The 17,722-nt window shown below is 37.7% G+C and overlaps 1 protein-coding gene across 1 annotated transcript in view; it reads left to right on the forward strand.

Moving 5' to 3' along the window:
* Positions 1 to 8,571: 8,571 nt before the first annotated feature.
* The window catches only part of LOC306874616 (uncharacterized protein), a gene marked incomplete at both ends in the record, with an annotated part of 66,983 nt that continues 57,832 nt past the window's right edge, over positions 8,572 to 17,722 (forward strand). The window contains 11 exons of the mRNA XM_079424764.1: positions 8,572 to 8,576; positions 8,718 to 8,891; positions 12,005 to 12,178; positions 12,631 to 12,804; positions 12,930 to 13,100; positions 13,239 to 13,412; positions 13,932 to 14,105; positions 14,533 to 14,706; positions 14,897 to 15,070; positions 16,857 to 17,030; positions 17,129 to 17,302. Coding sequence (XP_079280890.1) covers positions 8,572 to 8,576; positions 8,718 to 8,891; positions 12,005 to 12,178; positions 12,631 to 12,804; positions 12,930 to 13,100; positions 13,239 to 13,412; positions 13,932 to 14,105; positions 14,533 to 14,706; positions 14,897 to 15,070; positions 16,857 to 17,030; positions 17,129 to 17,302 — 1,742 coding nt within the window. The remainder of the gene's footprint in view (positions 8,577 to 8,717; positions 8,892 to 12,004; positions 12,179 to 12,630; positions 12,805 to 12,929; positions 13,101 to 13,238; positions 13,413 to 13,931; positions 14,106 to 14,532; positions 14,707 to 14,896; positions 15,071 to 16,856; positions 17,031 to 17,128; positions 17,303 to 17,722) is intronic.

Raw genomic sequence — 17,722 nt, forward strand, 5'->3', positions numbered from 1 at the left:
GGTTAATGATGACGTAGAACGAGAACACAAGGACGCAAGATCGCTGAAGAACGCATATTGAGAAACAGCCAAAAACAAACCACAGTGAACATGGACAAAGAAGCTGATGAGACCGCTTTGGTTGGCCCTGTGGATGGGAAATTTAAAAATCCATATAAAAAAAACGTACTTCTTACTGTTCTCAGGTCAAATATTTATATGCGATTAAATTGCGATTAATTTCGATTAATTAATTACAAAGCCTCTAATTAATTAGATTAATTTTTTTAATCGAGTCCCGGCCCTAGTTTTTACTCTTGATAATTAAGTTCCACAATTATTGATACAAAATTAATTTTTGCCCCCTTTTAGTGAATTTCATTTTTTAAGCTAGGGCTCTAGCTTAAAGTCCAAATTTTTTATAAATATGAGTTTGGAGCTTTTTGTGACAATGACTTCTGTCAATCAGCCAAAATCAGTGTCTGTCTAGGTAATCTGTTTTAGGTGCAGCTCATTTCTTTGATGAAGTACTGAGAACTGTGTCAAATAATGTGCTTTCAGTGCAGATTTAAGGTGCCGTTTTAGCCTTATGCTATGTTTTAAGTTGTTTCCTTAAGAAACAGAATGGAAGACTAAATTTATGCAGAACTTAGAGGCATATAATCAGTGTTGTGCAAGTTACTTCCAAACTGTAATACGTTACAGATTACTTGTTACTGTTATTTAAAAGTAATCCCTTACCTTACAATATTACTGTTTCAGAATTGTAATGCGTTACATGACTCCTGTATTACTTTTGAGTTACTTTCACCAAAATGTCTACAGAAGCAGAACTTAACATTCTAAAATGACAAAATGTACTAGAGCCCTGCCCTAATGGCAAAGTGTTTATATTTTGTTCCGGCTTTTTATTAAGTTAATTTAGAAAAAACTTTTAGAGCATTTTTTGTTCATTGAATACGTTTTTTTCTTTCTTAAAGTAACGACCTGTAAGGTCTGTTTTGGGTTTTGTTTCTTGTTCATGTTTTCATGTCTTTTATTTTGAAGTTTAGTCATGGTTCCTGTTTGTGTCATGCTTCCCTTACCCTCATGTATTCCTGCTGTTGGTTCTCTTAGTCATTGTCATGTTCTGATTGGTTCTCTTGTTCATTGTGTCATGTCTTCATTGGTTGTTCTTGTCATGTGACCTGCTTAGTTTCGTATAAGTTTGCTCGTTAGTGCATTTGGTTTTGGTCGTGTATTGTCGTTGTAACCTGCTGTCGGTGAGTTTAGTTTGTTCATGCTACGTCTGTCTCATGCCACGTCAAGCCTGTTGTCAAGTCAAGTCTGCGTTAAGTCTGCATCTGTTTGGATCATGTTTGGATTATGGAAACCACTTTGTAAATAAACTGCACTTGGGTTCATACTACACTCGCCTTCAGTGGACTCCCTCGTTACAGAATATACGACCCCTACAATGAACCCAGCAGTTGGACGTCTCCTCTGCCTGCGTCAGGGCAACCGGGCTATAGAGGAGTATGTTGCTGATTTTTGTGAACTTTGCTATTTGGTGGATTTTAATGACGTGACCCTAAAAGACATTTTTCGTTCCGGTGTCGACGAACCACTTCGTTCCAGTCTGCCAGGGGGAACTATTTGTTGGTCACTGGAACGATACATTGACTTTGTTCTTGTGTTGGCCGGGTCACCACTGACTGTGGGTATTATGGATAGGGAGCCTACTAACGTCACATCTGCTATGCCAAAGCCTGTTAACGTCATGCCTGCTGCTCCAAGACATGCTCAAATCTTGCCAGGGCCTGATCACGTCATGCTGGCTAATCAAGAGCTTCTGCATAACATGGCTGCCATTCAAGAGCTGCGTCGCAAGATGGCCGCCACTCAAGAATCTCTTCGGCAAATGGCCGCAGTTCTAGAGTCTGCTCGCGTCATGCCTGCCCAGCCACAGTCTGCTCGCGTCATGCCTGCCCAGCCAGAGTCTGCTCGCGTCATGCCTGCCCAGCCAGAGTCTGCTCGCGTCATGCCTGCCCAGCCAGAGTCTGCTCGCGTCATGCCTGCCCAGCCAGAGTCTGCTCGCGTCATGCCTGCCCAGCCAGAGTCTGCTCGCGCCATGCCTGCCCAGCCAGAGTCTGCTCGCGCCATGCCTGCCCAGCCAGAGTCTGCTCGCGCCATGCCTGCCCAGCCAGAGTCTGCTCGCGCCATGCCTGCCCAGCCAGAGTCTGCTCGCGCCATGCCTGCCCAGCCAGAGTCTGCTCGCGCCATGCCTGCCCAGCCAGAGTCTGCTCGCGCCATGCCTGCCCAGCCAGAGTCTGCTCGCGCCATGCCTGCCCAGCCAGAGTCTGCTCGCGCCATGCCTGCCCAGCCAGAGTCTGCTCGCGCCATGCCTGCCCAGCCAGAGTCTGCTCGCGCCATGCCTGCCCAGCCAGAGTCTGCTCGCGCCATGCCTGCCCAGCCAGAGTCTGCTCACGCCATGCCTGCCCAGCCAGAGTCTGCTCACGCCATGCCTGCCCAGCCAGAGTCTGCTCACGTCATGCCTGCCCAGCCAGAGTCTGCTCACGTCATGCCTGCCCAGCCCGAGTCTACGGGGCCTGCTCACGCCATGCCTGCCAAGCCCGAGTCTACGGGGCCTGCTCACGCCATGCCTGCCAAGCCCGAGTCTACGGGGCCTGCTCACGCCACGCCTGAGTCCCCGGCCAAGATGGACGCCACGCCTGAGTCCCCGGCCAAGATGGCCGCCACCAAAATTTCCCCAAGGAATTTGTTTGGGGGGGGCTATAGTACCGAAGCTCCTGCTAATGCGGAGCTTGGGTCTGGTGCTAATGGATGCATGGTTGGCGTATCTGACCTCCCATTGAATACCGCACTGTCTGTGATGGCGGTTGCCATTGGGTGCGTGTGGGCTGCAGACTGTGCTCCTGAATCCTCGTCACGCTCTGTCACGGCTATGGAGGCCATGTGTGAATCCTTGTCCTGCCCAGTCATGGCTATGGAGGCCGTATGTGAATCCTTGTCCTGCCCAGTCACGGCTATAGTGTCCGCGCTTCAAGAGCGCCCTCAAGTGCCCGGTCCTCCTGAGCGCCCTCAAGTGCCCGCTCCTCCAGAGCGCCCCTCAGATCCCGAGTCTCTAGTCCCGGCTGCTCTGCCCTGGTGAGCTCCGGTCCCGTCTGCTCCGCCCTGGTGGACCCTGATCCTGCCTGCTCCCCATGGCCCCCTGCCTTGCCTGCTCCGCCATTGCCCCATGCTCCTAGTCCTGTTGCCCTTCACGGGCCTGGCCCACCATCCCTCCCCCCATTCTGCCTCTGCTTCACCACCCCCCTGGACTTTTTTAAGGTTTGTTTTGGGGTTTTGTTTGGGCGTCGGGAGCCGCCCTTAGAGGGGGGAAAATGTAAGGTCTGTTTTGGGTTTTGTTTCTTGTTCATGTTTTCATGTCTTTTATTTTGAAGTTTAGTCATGGTTCCTGTTTGTGTCATGCTTCCCTTACCCTCATGTATTCCTGCTATTGGTTCTCTTAGTCATTGTCATGTTCTGATTGGTACATTTGGTTTTGGTCGTGTATTGTCGTTGTAACCTGCTGTCGGTGAGTTTAGTTTGTTCATGCTACGTCTGTCTCATGCCACGTCAAGCCTGTTGTCAAGTCAAGTCTGCGTTAAGTCTGCATCTGTTTGGATCATGTTTGGATTATGGAAACCACTTTGTAAATAAACTGCACTTGGGTTCATACTACACTCGCCTTCAGTGGACTCCCTCGTTACACGACCAAGCGGCCAGCGGCAGACCGGCAGGCTGATCATAGCTTATGCTTGATAAATTTAGCCTTCTCAAATCATCATGACTTGCCTAAAATAAAATCTATAGATATACTAAAACAGTTCAAGCATATAACAATGTTTAAAAGTTAAACCTAGATAAATGTACGCTGCATCAGTAGTTTGTGCAGAGAGTGGAAGCTAAAGCGCAGGACATGGAGGCACCAGCGCAATCAATTGCAATTTTTTTTCAATGGAAACAACTTACGCCGTAATTTTTGATCATAAAGGTAAGAGTAATACATCATTCGTAACTGTAAAGGGTCTACTTTTATTTGTGTGCACTCACAATGTCAACAAAACGTTGTGCTTTTATCTTGAACAGGAGCACTTCACAAAAATGAACCGAAAGAAGGCGAATACATGCCCACGCAGACATGATAAATATATCTATAGAAAGCTTTAAATTACTACTTAACGAAATAAATAAAAACAAAAACTATTTAATATAATAGTTATCTGTGAAGATGCACTTCTCTCTAAAGGCGCGTCTAACGAGGAGATAGCGAATCCTTACTATTTCCCCCGGACACATTCATGGTAATTACTTTTGCTGGGGCTTTTGCTTTATTGCATGTATTTGAAGCAGAACTCGTCAGCTGTGCTGACAGCTAAACACCGTTGAGTTGCTCTTGACAGTCGCGGCAGCACGGACTCCTGTTATTTACACCAGCGCGGCAATTTTTTTTCTATCAATAATTGATGGATGTCTAAAATATAAAGATAAGGAGAACCTTAAGTGTATATTGGCCCGAAGCCTGGCCCTAGGGACATAAAGTCGGAGCCCGACTTTAAATTAAATAAAATAAAATAAAAAGTGTGTTGTAACGCAAGCGTTACTGAACTTGTACCGAGTAAAATATTACTGAAAATTGATTAGTAATACCTTACACTACTGCGTTACAGCAAAAAGTAATCCGTTACTGTAATGCATTACTTTTGTAACGTGTTACTCCCAACACTGCAGATAATTGTATTTGTATTGATACGTTGCAGTAATTAAGAAAGTGAAAGCTTAGGGCTTTAGTTTTATTATAAATAATTAGTTATTTTAACTTTGGGTTGCCCCTCCCCACACACACACACACACACTTTCACCTGCTTTCATCTTAGAGTGAACAGGCCTTTATAATAACCTATATGAATTAATAACCGAAATGTAAGATTAAATTTAGAACAAACTCAAACCACATATTCAACAATAACAGATTCCTGGTCATAATTATGGAATAAATTAATCTTAGCAGAATAAAACTGTGGCATATCTGATAAAGTAAACTGCAGTGTGATTTAGTCATATTTATTGATATTGCAGTGATGAATTAATCTCAGCTGCAATGTTAATTCAAATTTGTGTTTTTATTTTTTCTAGTCTTTCAGACTGCAGTATCACTGAAGAAGGTTATAAAGCTCTGGCTTCAGCTCTGAGATCAAACCCTTCACACCTGATAGAGCTGGATCTCACAGGAAATGATCCTGGACAATCAGGAGTGAAGCAGCTCAATGATTTACTACAGGATCCAAACTGTCAACTGAAGACACTGAGGTGAGTGATATTAAAATAATAACATTCAACAGTCCTAAAAATATTTTAGGTTCAAGAAAATTAAATTGTCAAAAAGAAATTTATAAAAGCTTTGAAATGAGTCCCTTTCACAACATTGTGAACATAAATCACTGTATGGCAGGTAATATCAGTGTACTTCTATTATGTGCAGGTTGTTGCAAAGTCCAGATGCAGAAGAAGCCTGTAAATATCTGACTGAAGTTCTTCACATTAAAAACCCGTTACTCCTGAGAGAGCTGGATCTGAGTGAACATGAACTAGGAGACACACGAGTGAATCAGATCGCTGCTCTACTGCAGGATAAGCACTGTAAACTCAAAACACTGATGTAAGTATTGTGTTCATTTATCATTGTAGATAATTATGTTAAAAGCATCAGGTAATAAAAACATAATTCTCAGTAATCACTGAATACTGGCATCAAGTACTTTTTTTCATAGATTATTCCTCTCCTGCTCATCATTTTAGTCTGCGTAAGTGTGATCTAACAGAGGAAAGCTGTTCAGCTCTCGCTACAGTCCTGAGATCAAACTCCAGTCTGAAAGAACTTGACATGAGCAACAATAATCTGCAGGATTCAGGAGTGAAGAAACTCCAGAACGGATTAAAAGATAAAAGCTGCACACTGCAGAAACTCAGGTGAGTAAAAATCAACCATTTTTGATTGTTTTTCTTCACTAATCAGGAAAAGAAAATGAAATGCATTTGACTTTTTTATATAAAATCTTTTTGCTGTGAATTTAACTATATAATACATTTCAATCTGATTTTCAAATCCCTTTCCTCTAGACTTTCCGACTGCAGTATCACTGAAGAAGGTTATAAAGCTCTGGCTTCAGCTCTGAGATCAAACCCTTCTCACCTGATAGAGCTGGATCTCACAGGAAATGATCCTGGACAATCAGGAGTGAAGGAGCTCAGTGATTTACTACAGGATAAAAACTGTAAACTAAAACTGAGGTGAGTCATGATCAAATTATACAAAATGATACAAATGATACAAAATTCACCTGATATGCAGGTGAATGATTTATAGTGTTATTTCACTAACTTTGATTCAACAATGAATTGTGCTGCATATTGTTTTAAAGTGATTTCAAGACAGACAAAAACTGACTATTGATTACACCAAGCTCTGTTGAATGGAATCCTGCTTCATCTTGTCTTCCACAGGTTTTTGAGGCCTGCTGCAGAGAAAGCCTGTCAGTATATGCCTGGAATTGTGGGTAGAAATCCCTTATTTCTGAGAGAGCTGAATCTGAGTGGACATAAACTTGACATAAAATTAGTGAATGATCTCGCTGCTCTACTGGAGGACAAACACTGTCAATTCAACAAACTTCAGTGAGTATTTCACATAAGTTTCAAATTTATACTTTGTTTTGGAAGTATTGGGTCCTCTTTATATTAAGTGTCATCAGCTACTATGTTCTAACATTTAAACTGATAAAGTGCTCTTATTGCAGGAGCAGCGCTCACAACTGCTGTTTCTGACTTATTTTTCTTCACAAGAATTGCATTTATTTAGACATAGAACTCTCTTTACAACCACAACACAAGAGAGATGTTTCAGGCGTGCACATTTCAGCTTTGTCTCAGCACCAGGCACAAGTCAAATAACTGCCAAACAAAAAAATTCTGTCATTTACTCACACTCGTGTCATTCAAAAATCGTACGATTTTCATTCTTCTTTGGAACAGAAATTAAGATATTTTTAATGAAATCTGAGCAATTTCTGTCCCTCCGTTGACAGTCTGGACAAATACCATTTTTATGCTACAAAAAGTTCATAAAAAGATCATCAGACTAATCCATATGAATTGAATGGTTTAGTACAAATTTTCTAAAGAGACTTGATTGATTTTATATGATGAACAGATGTAATTTATATTACCTTGAGCACTGTAAGTACATTGTACGTAACAATTTTTTTTTATGTATGTACATAGTAGTCAAAGACACCTAATATAAAATGAGGCCGAAGTATCTTTAATATATAACATTTTCTTTTATGTTTTACATTCAATAACTGGTTAAGATAAACATTTTTCATTTATTAACTTAGCAGATTCAAGAGCAGCTTACAAATAACAACAATACAAGCAAAAACAATGAAGAATGTCATTGCTGTTCATTAACGAAGGTTTAGAGATAAACTGAAGAATATTTCCTGTCTTTTTCTTTCTCTGCAGGCTGAGTAATATCAGTATTACAGAAGAAAGTTGTGCTGGTCTGATCTCAGCGTTTAATTCAAATCCTTCAAACCTGATAGAGCTGGATCTGAGTGGAAATAAACTAGGAGACTCAGGAATAGAGAAGATCTGCCATCTGCTGGAAAACAAACAATGCAGATTAGAGAAACTGAAGTCTGTATCTTCATTTATTTATATTTCTACATGATAACATACATTTATAAATGTCCATTTGTCATGACAAATTATTAAGGCTATGGAGGCTGAAATTATTTTTGTACATTGCTATCTTTATTCTATGAAATATTTTTTTAAAATCTAATTAAGCAGATGCTATCATTAAGGCATTTGTTGCTTATCTGTGGGGTGAGATTTTTTTTTTTATTATTAAAATGCAATTATGAACACATTTTCACACTTTCCATGGCAATGCTTTTTATAATTACTTTAAAAATATATAATTATTAGTTTAATTATTTAAATAATGATGTCACTTTATATGCTTTTTTTCTTATTTAGTGTAGATCATACAGTACTTACTTTAACTAAATCTTTAATATACAGACTTTCAGACTGCAGAATCACTGAAGAAGGTTATAAAGCTCTGGCTTCAGCTCTGAGATCAAACCCTTCACACCTGATAGAGCTGGATCTCACAGGAAATGATCCTGGACAATCAGGAGTGAAGGAGCTCAATGATTTACTACAGGATGAACAGTGTTCATTAAAGACTATCAGGTGATAAAAGCCTTCAGATATTTTAACACTGTAACACTATAAACACTGGTGTTTTTTCCATGTTTGTAACAGTTTTTCTCAGAGTTTTGTTAATGTAAAAAAATAACTGATTGTGCTTATTTCTTTTATTTTAATCTGCTGTAATTAAAGATATGCTGTTTCATGTGTTCTGTTTATAAGGAAGTAATAAGTGAAAACACGTTTCTGTACTTTCTGTTACTGGTGTTTGTTTATACATAAAAATGGCATATCTTTTTTTTTTTCTGTGTGCTGTTTTATCTTTATTGCATGCTGTAAATGTAATTTTAGTTTAATTCATCGAGACAAATGTTTGTAGTTAATTATTCTACTCTGTTTAGAGATTCATTCAGAATGGGAGCTTCTAAAGGCATAAAATTTGAATATTATCTAATCTGTAATTCTACTTCCTGTAGGTTTTTGAAAAGTCCTGCTGCACAGGAAGCATGTGATCATCTCACTAAAGTTCTGGGTAAAAGTCCATTTTTACTGACAGAACTGGATCTGAGTGAAGATAAATTAGGAGATCTGGATGGGGAGAAGCTCTCTGCTCTTTTGATGGACTCTCATAGCAAACTGGAGAAAATAAAGTGAGTGAACATGATTTATACATTATATCTTCTGTTTCGTCATTATTAGACTGTCAGTCACATGTGAGAAGATATGAAGAGCTGTTGATCTGATGTGTGTTGAATATGTGTTGAATAATAAATAATGTTGTTTTTGTGTTCAGGCTGAATAATTGTAAGCTGACAGAGAAAAGCTGTTCAGTTCTAGCTACTGTTCTCTCCTCCAAAACCATCCTGAAAGAGATGAACCTGAACAACAGCCGTCTGCTGGACTCAGGAGTCAAAGAGATCTGTGAGGGACTGAAGAATCCTGTGTGTGAACTGAAGATACTCAAGTGAGTGCATTACACCATCAGCTACACTCAACACCACAGCAACCACAGGAATTATATATAATATATATATATATATATATATATATATATATATATATATATATATATATATATATATATATATATATATATATATATATATATATATATATATATATATATATCAGTGGTGAAGTCCTAAAGAAAAAAATAAATAAATAAATAAATAAATAAAAAAATAAAAAAAAATATATATATATATATATTATTGTTGTTGGTTTATTAGTCATTTATAGAGTAATTTAGTAATATCAAAACAGTGTAGTCTACAGCATGACTTCCTGGTTGTTCCAGCCCATCTGTCAACCGCATTATTACAGTTCTATATAATTTCAACATGTTTCTTTGGAATTATATTCATTGTAAAAAGTGATTCACAGATACATCTGAATTGAATGTTTTATTTTATGCACGTATACACTGATTGTATTATTTAGGAAGGGAATTATACTTCCTGCAAGGAGAATTTGCATGTAGGCAGGGCTGGACTGGGGTTAAAATTTGGCCCTGGACATATCCGGCCCACGACTTCCCCCATGAATGATTTTCTGGGTTATTAATTACTAAAGAAATTAATACGGTATAAATGCTTGGAAATAACATTTAACGTTTTCAAGTCCATTCATTGCACGCAAGCCACCCAATAATCGCAATAAGCTTTGTGTTTTTTTTTATTATAACAGTCTATCTATATATATATATATATATATATATATATATATATATATATATATATATATATATATATATATATATATATATATATATATATATATATATATATATATATATATATAATTTTTTTTATCTGTTCACCTGCAATAGTTGAAATAATTGAATAATACTATGTTGTTTTTGTTGTTTTGTAGACAGTGGTTTTCATTTACTAACTATGCATAGAGAACACATTTGTGCATTTTTACACAAAAGTCATGTCATTATTAACCTCAAAACAGTGTTATCTCTTGTTATCGCAGTAATAAAAGAAATAAATCAAATAGCTATAACATTTGTTCACAATTATATTTTCCCTAGGTTAAGGATTAAATTTAGAAACAGAGCACATAATGTAAAAATCAGTGTCCTACTTTCCTAAGTATCTTTCTTATACTGTACATAACCCAAGTGGGGTTAAAAATTTACGGGGACTTGGGGCAAAAAAATGGCACTAAAATTAAACAAAAATTCACCCCAAATTCACGATTTAATTTAGATCTGCTGATGTTTGGTTTCGGTTTAGTTCCTGTTTGTCCTTATTTGGTCAGTGTCCTGTCATTAGTTAATCATCGTTTATTCCATTCACCTGTCTTGTATTAATCATCTTGTTTCCTCATTAGTTTGTGTTCTTTATAAGCCTTCAGTTCAGTAATCTTCTTCGTCTTGTCTTAAAGTAAAGTTATGGTTATGCTGTTTATTCTGTTGTTGAAAACGTTTGATAAACCTAATTATTCTGAATCCCTCGTCTTCCTGCCTTCCTGGATCAGCATCTCGTAACAATGTTACATCAGATTTTCTTTTTAGGCATGTTGCATGCTTGTCATGTGGCACACAGCAGCCACGATAGCACTGTGATATAGGCTTATGTTTCATTTATTTTTTCCTTTTTATTCAAACAATTTCCAAACATGTTAACTATATCAGGAAATATCTCCATTCTAAAATATAAGTAAATGTGTTTTGCACCAGATTATGTTATTTGATCAATAAATGGTGATGGGCAAAGTAGACTAATAGATTAATGTATTAACTACACATAAAAACCCAACTTTTTACTTAAGTACTAGATATGGGTGTCATGCCATATTTTTTTAATATGAATATATATTCTTAATACGACTGACTTTGTATTTAATGTGAATTTAATAACAAATATTGTAAGTTACTAATTATAACACTTTCATTTTAAAGAGAACAAAGAACATTTTCATTCAGTGAAAATCAGTGAATGAAATCAGGTTTTATTTTCATTCAGTGACAGTCTCAAAGACTCCCATTAAAATCACCGAAGCTGTTTACACTGTGAAATTAATATCTGTAGATCGGAACACAGTTCATGCACGGAGCTCACTTCTAACGAGCAGATTATCTGAATCAGGTGTGTTAAGTAAGAGACATGCACGAGGACTGGAATTGAGAACCGCTGAGTTAGTTGTTTCTGATGAGAGAATTCGCCAGATAATTCAGTCAGCGAGCAAGTGAACAGAATGCCGCGTTTCAGCGATGACTCAACTGAACGTCTCTGATTGGCCATGGCATTCATAAGCTCAACAGAATCGTGTGTGATTGGTTATAATGCAGCTCTGTACAAACACGTCTGTCTCTGGCTCAGCGCCAGCCAGCTAACGCGGATCTGAATTTAGCAGCAACAATCTAATCACGCCAATGTGATTGTATCAAATGTAAAAAAAAATATTATTCGGCAATATTTTGTCTTTCGAAAGCTGCATTCAAAACCCCCTCACTTTGAATGTGCATGACGCCTCTGGTTTCCTAGGTCATTATCTTCAGGGGTTTTGGTTCTTTTGCTGTTGTACGCTGTAAGGAAAGTAATCTGATGAAGTGATATGAAACTAATGCAGTCAAGACCTGCCTGGAACTACTTTAGCTGTGCAGTTATTCAAAATAATCAACACATCTGTAGCCAATCAGAATCATGCATTCATTCTAATCAACTCTTACATTAAATGTGATTGTGCACTGGATGAATGGAGGAATTTGAACCACAATGTTACTTTTAATTCATGTTTTTATTTTTTCTAGTCTTTCAGACTGCAGTATCACTGAAGAAGGTTATAAAGCTCTGGCTTCAGCTCTGAGATCAAACCCTTCACACCTGATAGAGCTGGATCTCACAGGAAATGATCCTGGACAATCAGGAGTGGAGCAGCTCAGTGATTTACTACAGGATCCAAACTATTCACTGAAGACACTGAGGTGAGTGTCCTTAAATGCAATCAATTTAAGATTTTTGCTGAAATGCAATTAAACCATCAAACCATCTTTTATCTCTGTGTGCCACATTTACATGTACCTACATCTACATTAATTTACCTCATCTTACCTTTGAATTCAGTTCTTTTTTATTAAATAAGAACTATGATTTGTGAAAAGATTGGAATAATTTAATAAATTAATTATTTATTTTTGCAATGATATGAGTTTAACGGTTATTTTGGATTATACTTGTAAAATTTAATTACAAGCTTTTATATAAAAAAGAGGCAGATTTCCACAAAACTGTCTTTTATGTTGCATTTGTGGTGTGAAAAGCCTACCAAGTGTTCCTATCAAGATGATCTTCATTGTCTCCTGAACTTCATCTCGTTGTAGAAGGCCGCACTCTATTGTACAGTTGTGAAATGTCAGTGTACTTCTCCTGTCTCCAGGTTGTTACAAAATCCTGCTGCAGAAGAAGCCTGTCAGTATGTGATGAAACATATGGAAAAAAATCTGTTACTCCTGAGAGAGCTGAATCTGAGTGAACATGAACTAGGAGACACACGAGTGAATCAGATCGCTGCTCTACTGCAGGATAAACACTGTAAACTCAACACACTGATGTGAGTATTGTTTATTTATTGTTTCACATTTAAAGTGTCTTGAGGAGTTGAGATAAACTGCATAGTGACCAAAAGACAATAATAAATTACTTTGTAAATTTTCCCTCTCCTGTTTAATATTTTAGTCTGCGTAAGTGTGGTCTAACAGAGGAAAGCTGTTCAGCTCTCGCTACAGTCCTGAGATCAAACTCCAGTCTGAAAGAACTTGACATGAGCAACAATAATCTGCAGGATTCAGGAGTGAAGAAACTCCAGAACGGATTAGAAAATACAAACTGCACACTGAAGAAACTCAGGTGAGTTGAATTATTGTTGATTGCATGTAACATTTTTTTTTCATAATAAAATGTATATTTTAACAGTAAGAAATGTGTTTTTAATTCTATAAATCACATAATACTTTTTGATTATTATAAAACTTTTTTTCCAAACAGACTTTCAGACTGCAGAATCACTGAAGAAGGTTATAAAGCTCTGGCTTCAGCTCTGAGATCAAACCCTTCACACCTGATAGAGCTGGATCTCACAGGAAATGATCCTGGACAATCAGGAGTGAAACAGCTCGATGATTTACTACAGGATCCAAACTATTCACTGAAGACACTGAGGTGAGACGGGATGAAATAATACAAAATAAAATACATGCAGGCTAAATATTCATACATGATATTATTTCAGTAATACAATAAGCTTCAATTTGGTGCATCTGAGGTACTGTGTTGTTGTGGTATAAGCTACAGTACTGTTTAAATAGACACTAGATGAGCTGATATTCAGTAGTTTTATAACTTTTTCTGAATGCACTGTAGTTTAATTTCCATCAAGCCCAGATTCCCAACACTGTATCACTCTACAGCAGATCTATGAGTCTCCAGTTCTTCACATACATGTGGTGTCTTGAAAAATATTTTGCCCTTCTTCTCCTCATGACATTTGTACTGTTTCCGTTTTTTTGACATCACTGTTTTTTGACATTGGGATGTCAAAAAATAATACTTTGTTCAAAGTAAAACAGTAAATAGAGCTTGGAATTAGGAACAATAATGAATTCTGTTTTATCAACATGTTTTGTAAGGCAGTGTACATTTATAACAGAATTAAACTGAATCCTGCTTTACCTTTTGCAGGTTTTTGAGAAGTCCTGCTGCAGATGAAGCCTGTCAGTATGTGAAAGGAATTGTGGGTAAAAACCCGTTACTCCTGAGAGAGCTGAATCTGAGTGAACATGAACTAGGAGACACACGAGTGAATCAGATCGCTGCTCTACTGCAGGATAAACACTGTAAACTCAACACACTGAAGTGAGTATCTTACTACATTTAACATGTACTTGATAATACTATTTTCTCATTTGTTTGAGCCAGAGGCGTCACAATGTGAAGTACTTGAATTAAACAGGCCATTAAAAAAATAATTGTCAAAAAATGACAATTAGCTTTAAACAAGCCAAGTCAGTTTGATCATGGGTCATTATTAATTATTTCAGCTATACTGCAGAGAGAGAACAATGCTTATTTTCCAGAACTTACAAACTCATCCAAACAAAAATGCAACATTTCAACAATTTAGTGCCTGTTTCTGAACAAAGCAAATTAATAATGTACCAACAGATCGGCCAAGTGTGACTTTCAAATGACAAATTAGAGTCAGGCAAAATATTCAAATCCTCCAAAACCTTAATTGATTTTCATAGATCTGATTCATTTTATTTTTTCTTTTTGTCTTCAGTCTGCGTAGATGCAGTATTACAGAGAAACAGTGTCTCATCCTGACTTCAGCTCTGTGTTCAAACCTTTCACACCTGAGAGAACTGGACCTCAGTCAGAATAAAATAGAAAACAAAGGAGTGAAACATGTATCTGAAACACTGAAGGATTTCCGCTGTAAACTGGAGAGATTGAGGTCAGTAACATTCACATACAAGAATCAAAATTATTAAAATCACTTCAACAGTTTTTAAACAAAGACACTTGATAGTCTGTATATTGTAAAGAGCCTGAGTATTGTGTGATCTGGTGAAGTCAAGATGATCTCTCTTTCTATGTCTTTACAGAAGGTTTTATTTTCTGCTTAAATCTTTTTCCCAATATAGGTTAAGAGGCTGTGATATGACAGATGATGGTTGTTCTGCTGTGACTTCAGCTCTGAAATCAAACCCATCACATCTGAGAGAACTGGACCTCAGTGGAAATGAACTAGGAGATGCTGGATTTGAAAACCTCAGTGATCTACTGAAGAACCCACAATGCAAGCTGGAAATACTAGCGTTAGTATCATTATACTGTACAGCAATTACAGAGGGATTAAAAGTCACTGGTTAGATAAAAAGGCCCAGTTTACAGTATTTAAACTGCAGCCCTGCATCTGTACTTCAACTGTATTGAACTATTGGTCACACTTAATAGAGTGGGGGAAATATTTATTTGATCCCCTGCTGATTTTGTACGTTTGCCCACTTACAAAGAAATTAATGGTCTGTAATTTTTATGGTAGGTTTATTTTAAACAGATAGAGACAGAATATCAACCAAAAATTCCAGAAAAAACACATTATATAAAGGTTAAAAATTGATTTGCATTTCAGTGAGTGAAATAAGTATTTGATCCCCTACCAACCAGCAAGAATTCTAGCTCCCACAGACTGGTTATGTGAATGAATGAATGACACATTTATATAGTGCTTTATTGTGTATTGCTGTACAACCAAAGCACTTTACAATCATGTTGGGGGGTCTCTCCTCAACCACCACCAGTGTGCAGCATCCACCTGGATGATGCAAAGGCAGCCACAGGACAACGGCGCCAGTGCCACACACCAGCTACAGGTGGAGAGGAGAGAGAGATAGAGCCAGTGGATGTGGGATGGGGCTTATTAGGAGGCCATGATTGACAAGGGCCAGTGGTGGCAATTTGGCCAGGACACTAGGGTTACATCCCTACTCTTTACGAGAAGTGCCATGGGATTTTTAATGACCACAGAGGGTCAGGACCTTGGTTTAACGTCTCATCCGAAAGATGGACTATGACCCCAAGAACACCATCCCTACAGTCAAGCACGGAGGTGGAAACATAATGCTTTGGGGCTGTTTTTCTGCTAAGGGTACAGGACGACTTCACCGCATTGAGGGGCAAATGGACGGTGAAATGTACTGTAAAATCTCGGATGAGAACCTCCTTCCCTCAGCCACAACACAGAAGATGGGTCATGGATGTGTCTTCCAGCATAACAATGACCCGAAACATACCGCCAAGTCAACAAAGGAGTGGCTCAAGAAGAAGAACATTAAGGTCCTGAAGTGGCCTAGCTAGTCTCCAGACCGCAATCCTATAGAAAATTTGTGGAGGGAACTGACACTTTGAGTTGCCAAACGACAGCCAAGAAACCTTAAGGATTTAGAGGATCTGTTAAGAGGAGTGGGACAAAATCCTTCCTGAGATGTGTGCAAACTTGGTGGCTACAAGAAACGTCTGACCTCTGTGATTGCCAACAAGGGTTTCTGCACCAAGTACTAAGTCATGTTTTGCTTGGGGATCAAATACTTATTTCACTCACTGAAATGCTAATCAATGTCTAACCTTTATATAATGTTTTTTCTGGATTTTTTGGTTGGTGTTCTGTCTCTATACGTTAAAATAAACCTACCATAAAAATGATAGGACCCTTAATTTCTTTGTAAGTGGGCAAACTTACAAAATCAGCAGGGGATCAAATAAATATTTCCCCCACTGCAATAGGTGTCTAACTAGGAAATAATTGGGTTTAATCTAAAGTATTTGATAAACTGTACTGGTTGTGTACATGTTCTGCAGAAATATTATGAGATTCACATTTGCTGCAACAATGGATGAGAGACCAAAAACAAAAAAAAGTCTCTAGTTTAAAAAAATAAAAATAAATGAGAAAACAACAACTTCTGGCATTTGGAACTTAAAAACAATTAAAAACAGTTGAACTATGGCAACTAAAGACTATATGGAGGACTATATGCCTACTGTTGCTCTTTTATAAGACGCCATCAAGGATCTGAACCAATGTCCTGTTTTTGTCTTCAGTCTGTGTAAATGCAGTATTAAAGAGAAGCAGTGTCTCATCCTGGCTTCAGCTCTGAAATCAAACCCATCACACCTGAGAGAACTGGACCTCAGTGGGAATGAACTTAAACACACAAGAGTGACTAAATTTAATGATATACTGAAGGACGTACGCTGTAAACTGGAGAGACTGAGGTGAGGAACATTCACGTACAACAAACAAATTCGTATTTTGGTATTTTAATGAAACAGAATGAAATAAAAATATATTTGTCTCATTTCTCTGAATGCAGGTTAAGGTCTTGTGATATAAAAGCTGATGATTGTTCAGCTCTGACTTCAGCTCTTAAATCAAACCCATCACACCTGAGAGAACTGGACCTGAGTGGGAATGAAATGGGACAATCGAGAGTGGAATACCTCAGTGATCTTCTGATGAACCCACAATGCAAGCTGGAGAAACTAGCGTTAGTAATATTAAACTGTACAGCAGTTACCGAGAGATTAAAGTATATTATATTATGAGTGAATGGACTGATGATTCAGTAGAAAAACAAACAAACTTTAAAGCATTTCAAACTTTGTGGCTATAAAATTTTCATATGCTGAAGTCTGTCAAATATTTTCTGCAAAAAGAGATTGAAGTAAAAACAGACTTAAAAAAATGAACGCAACATGAATGACAGAAGATTATTCTGACAGTTATGTGTTTTTACAGGACTAATGGTATTTTTCACTAAATTAGGTTTTATTAACCAAAATTTGTATTTTGTGATGGTAAACAAGACTCAAAAAATTACTTAAAATTTTGATTCTCATTACAAAATAACAATGTGTAACATTGTATAACAATTTGTCAATTTAAATGTTATTTTTCAGTGATATTA

The sequence above is a fragment of the Barbus barbus genome, assembly GCF_936440315.1.
Source record: "Barbus barbus genome assembly, chromosome: 9".
NCBI lineage: Eukaryota > Metazoa > Chordata > Actinopteri > Cypriniformes > Cyprinidae > Barbus > Barbus barbus.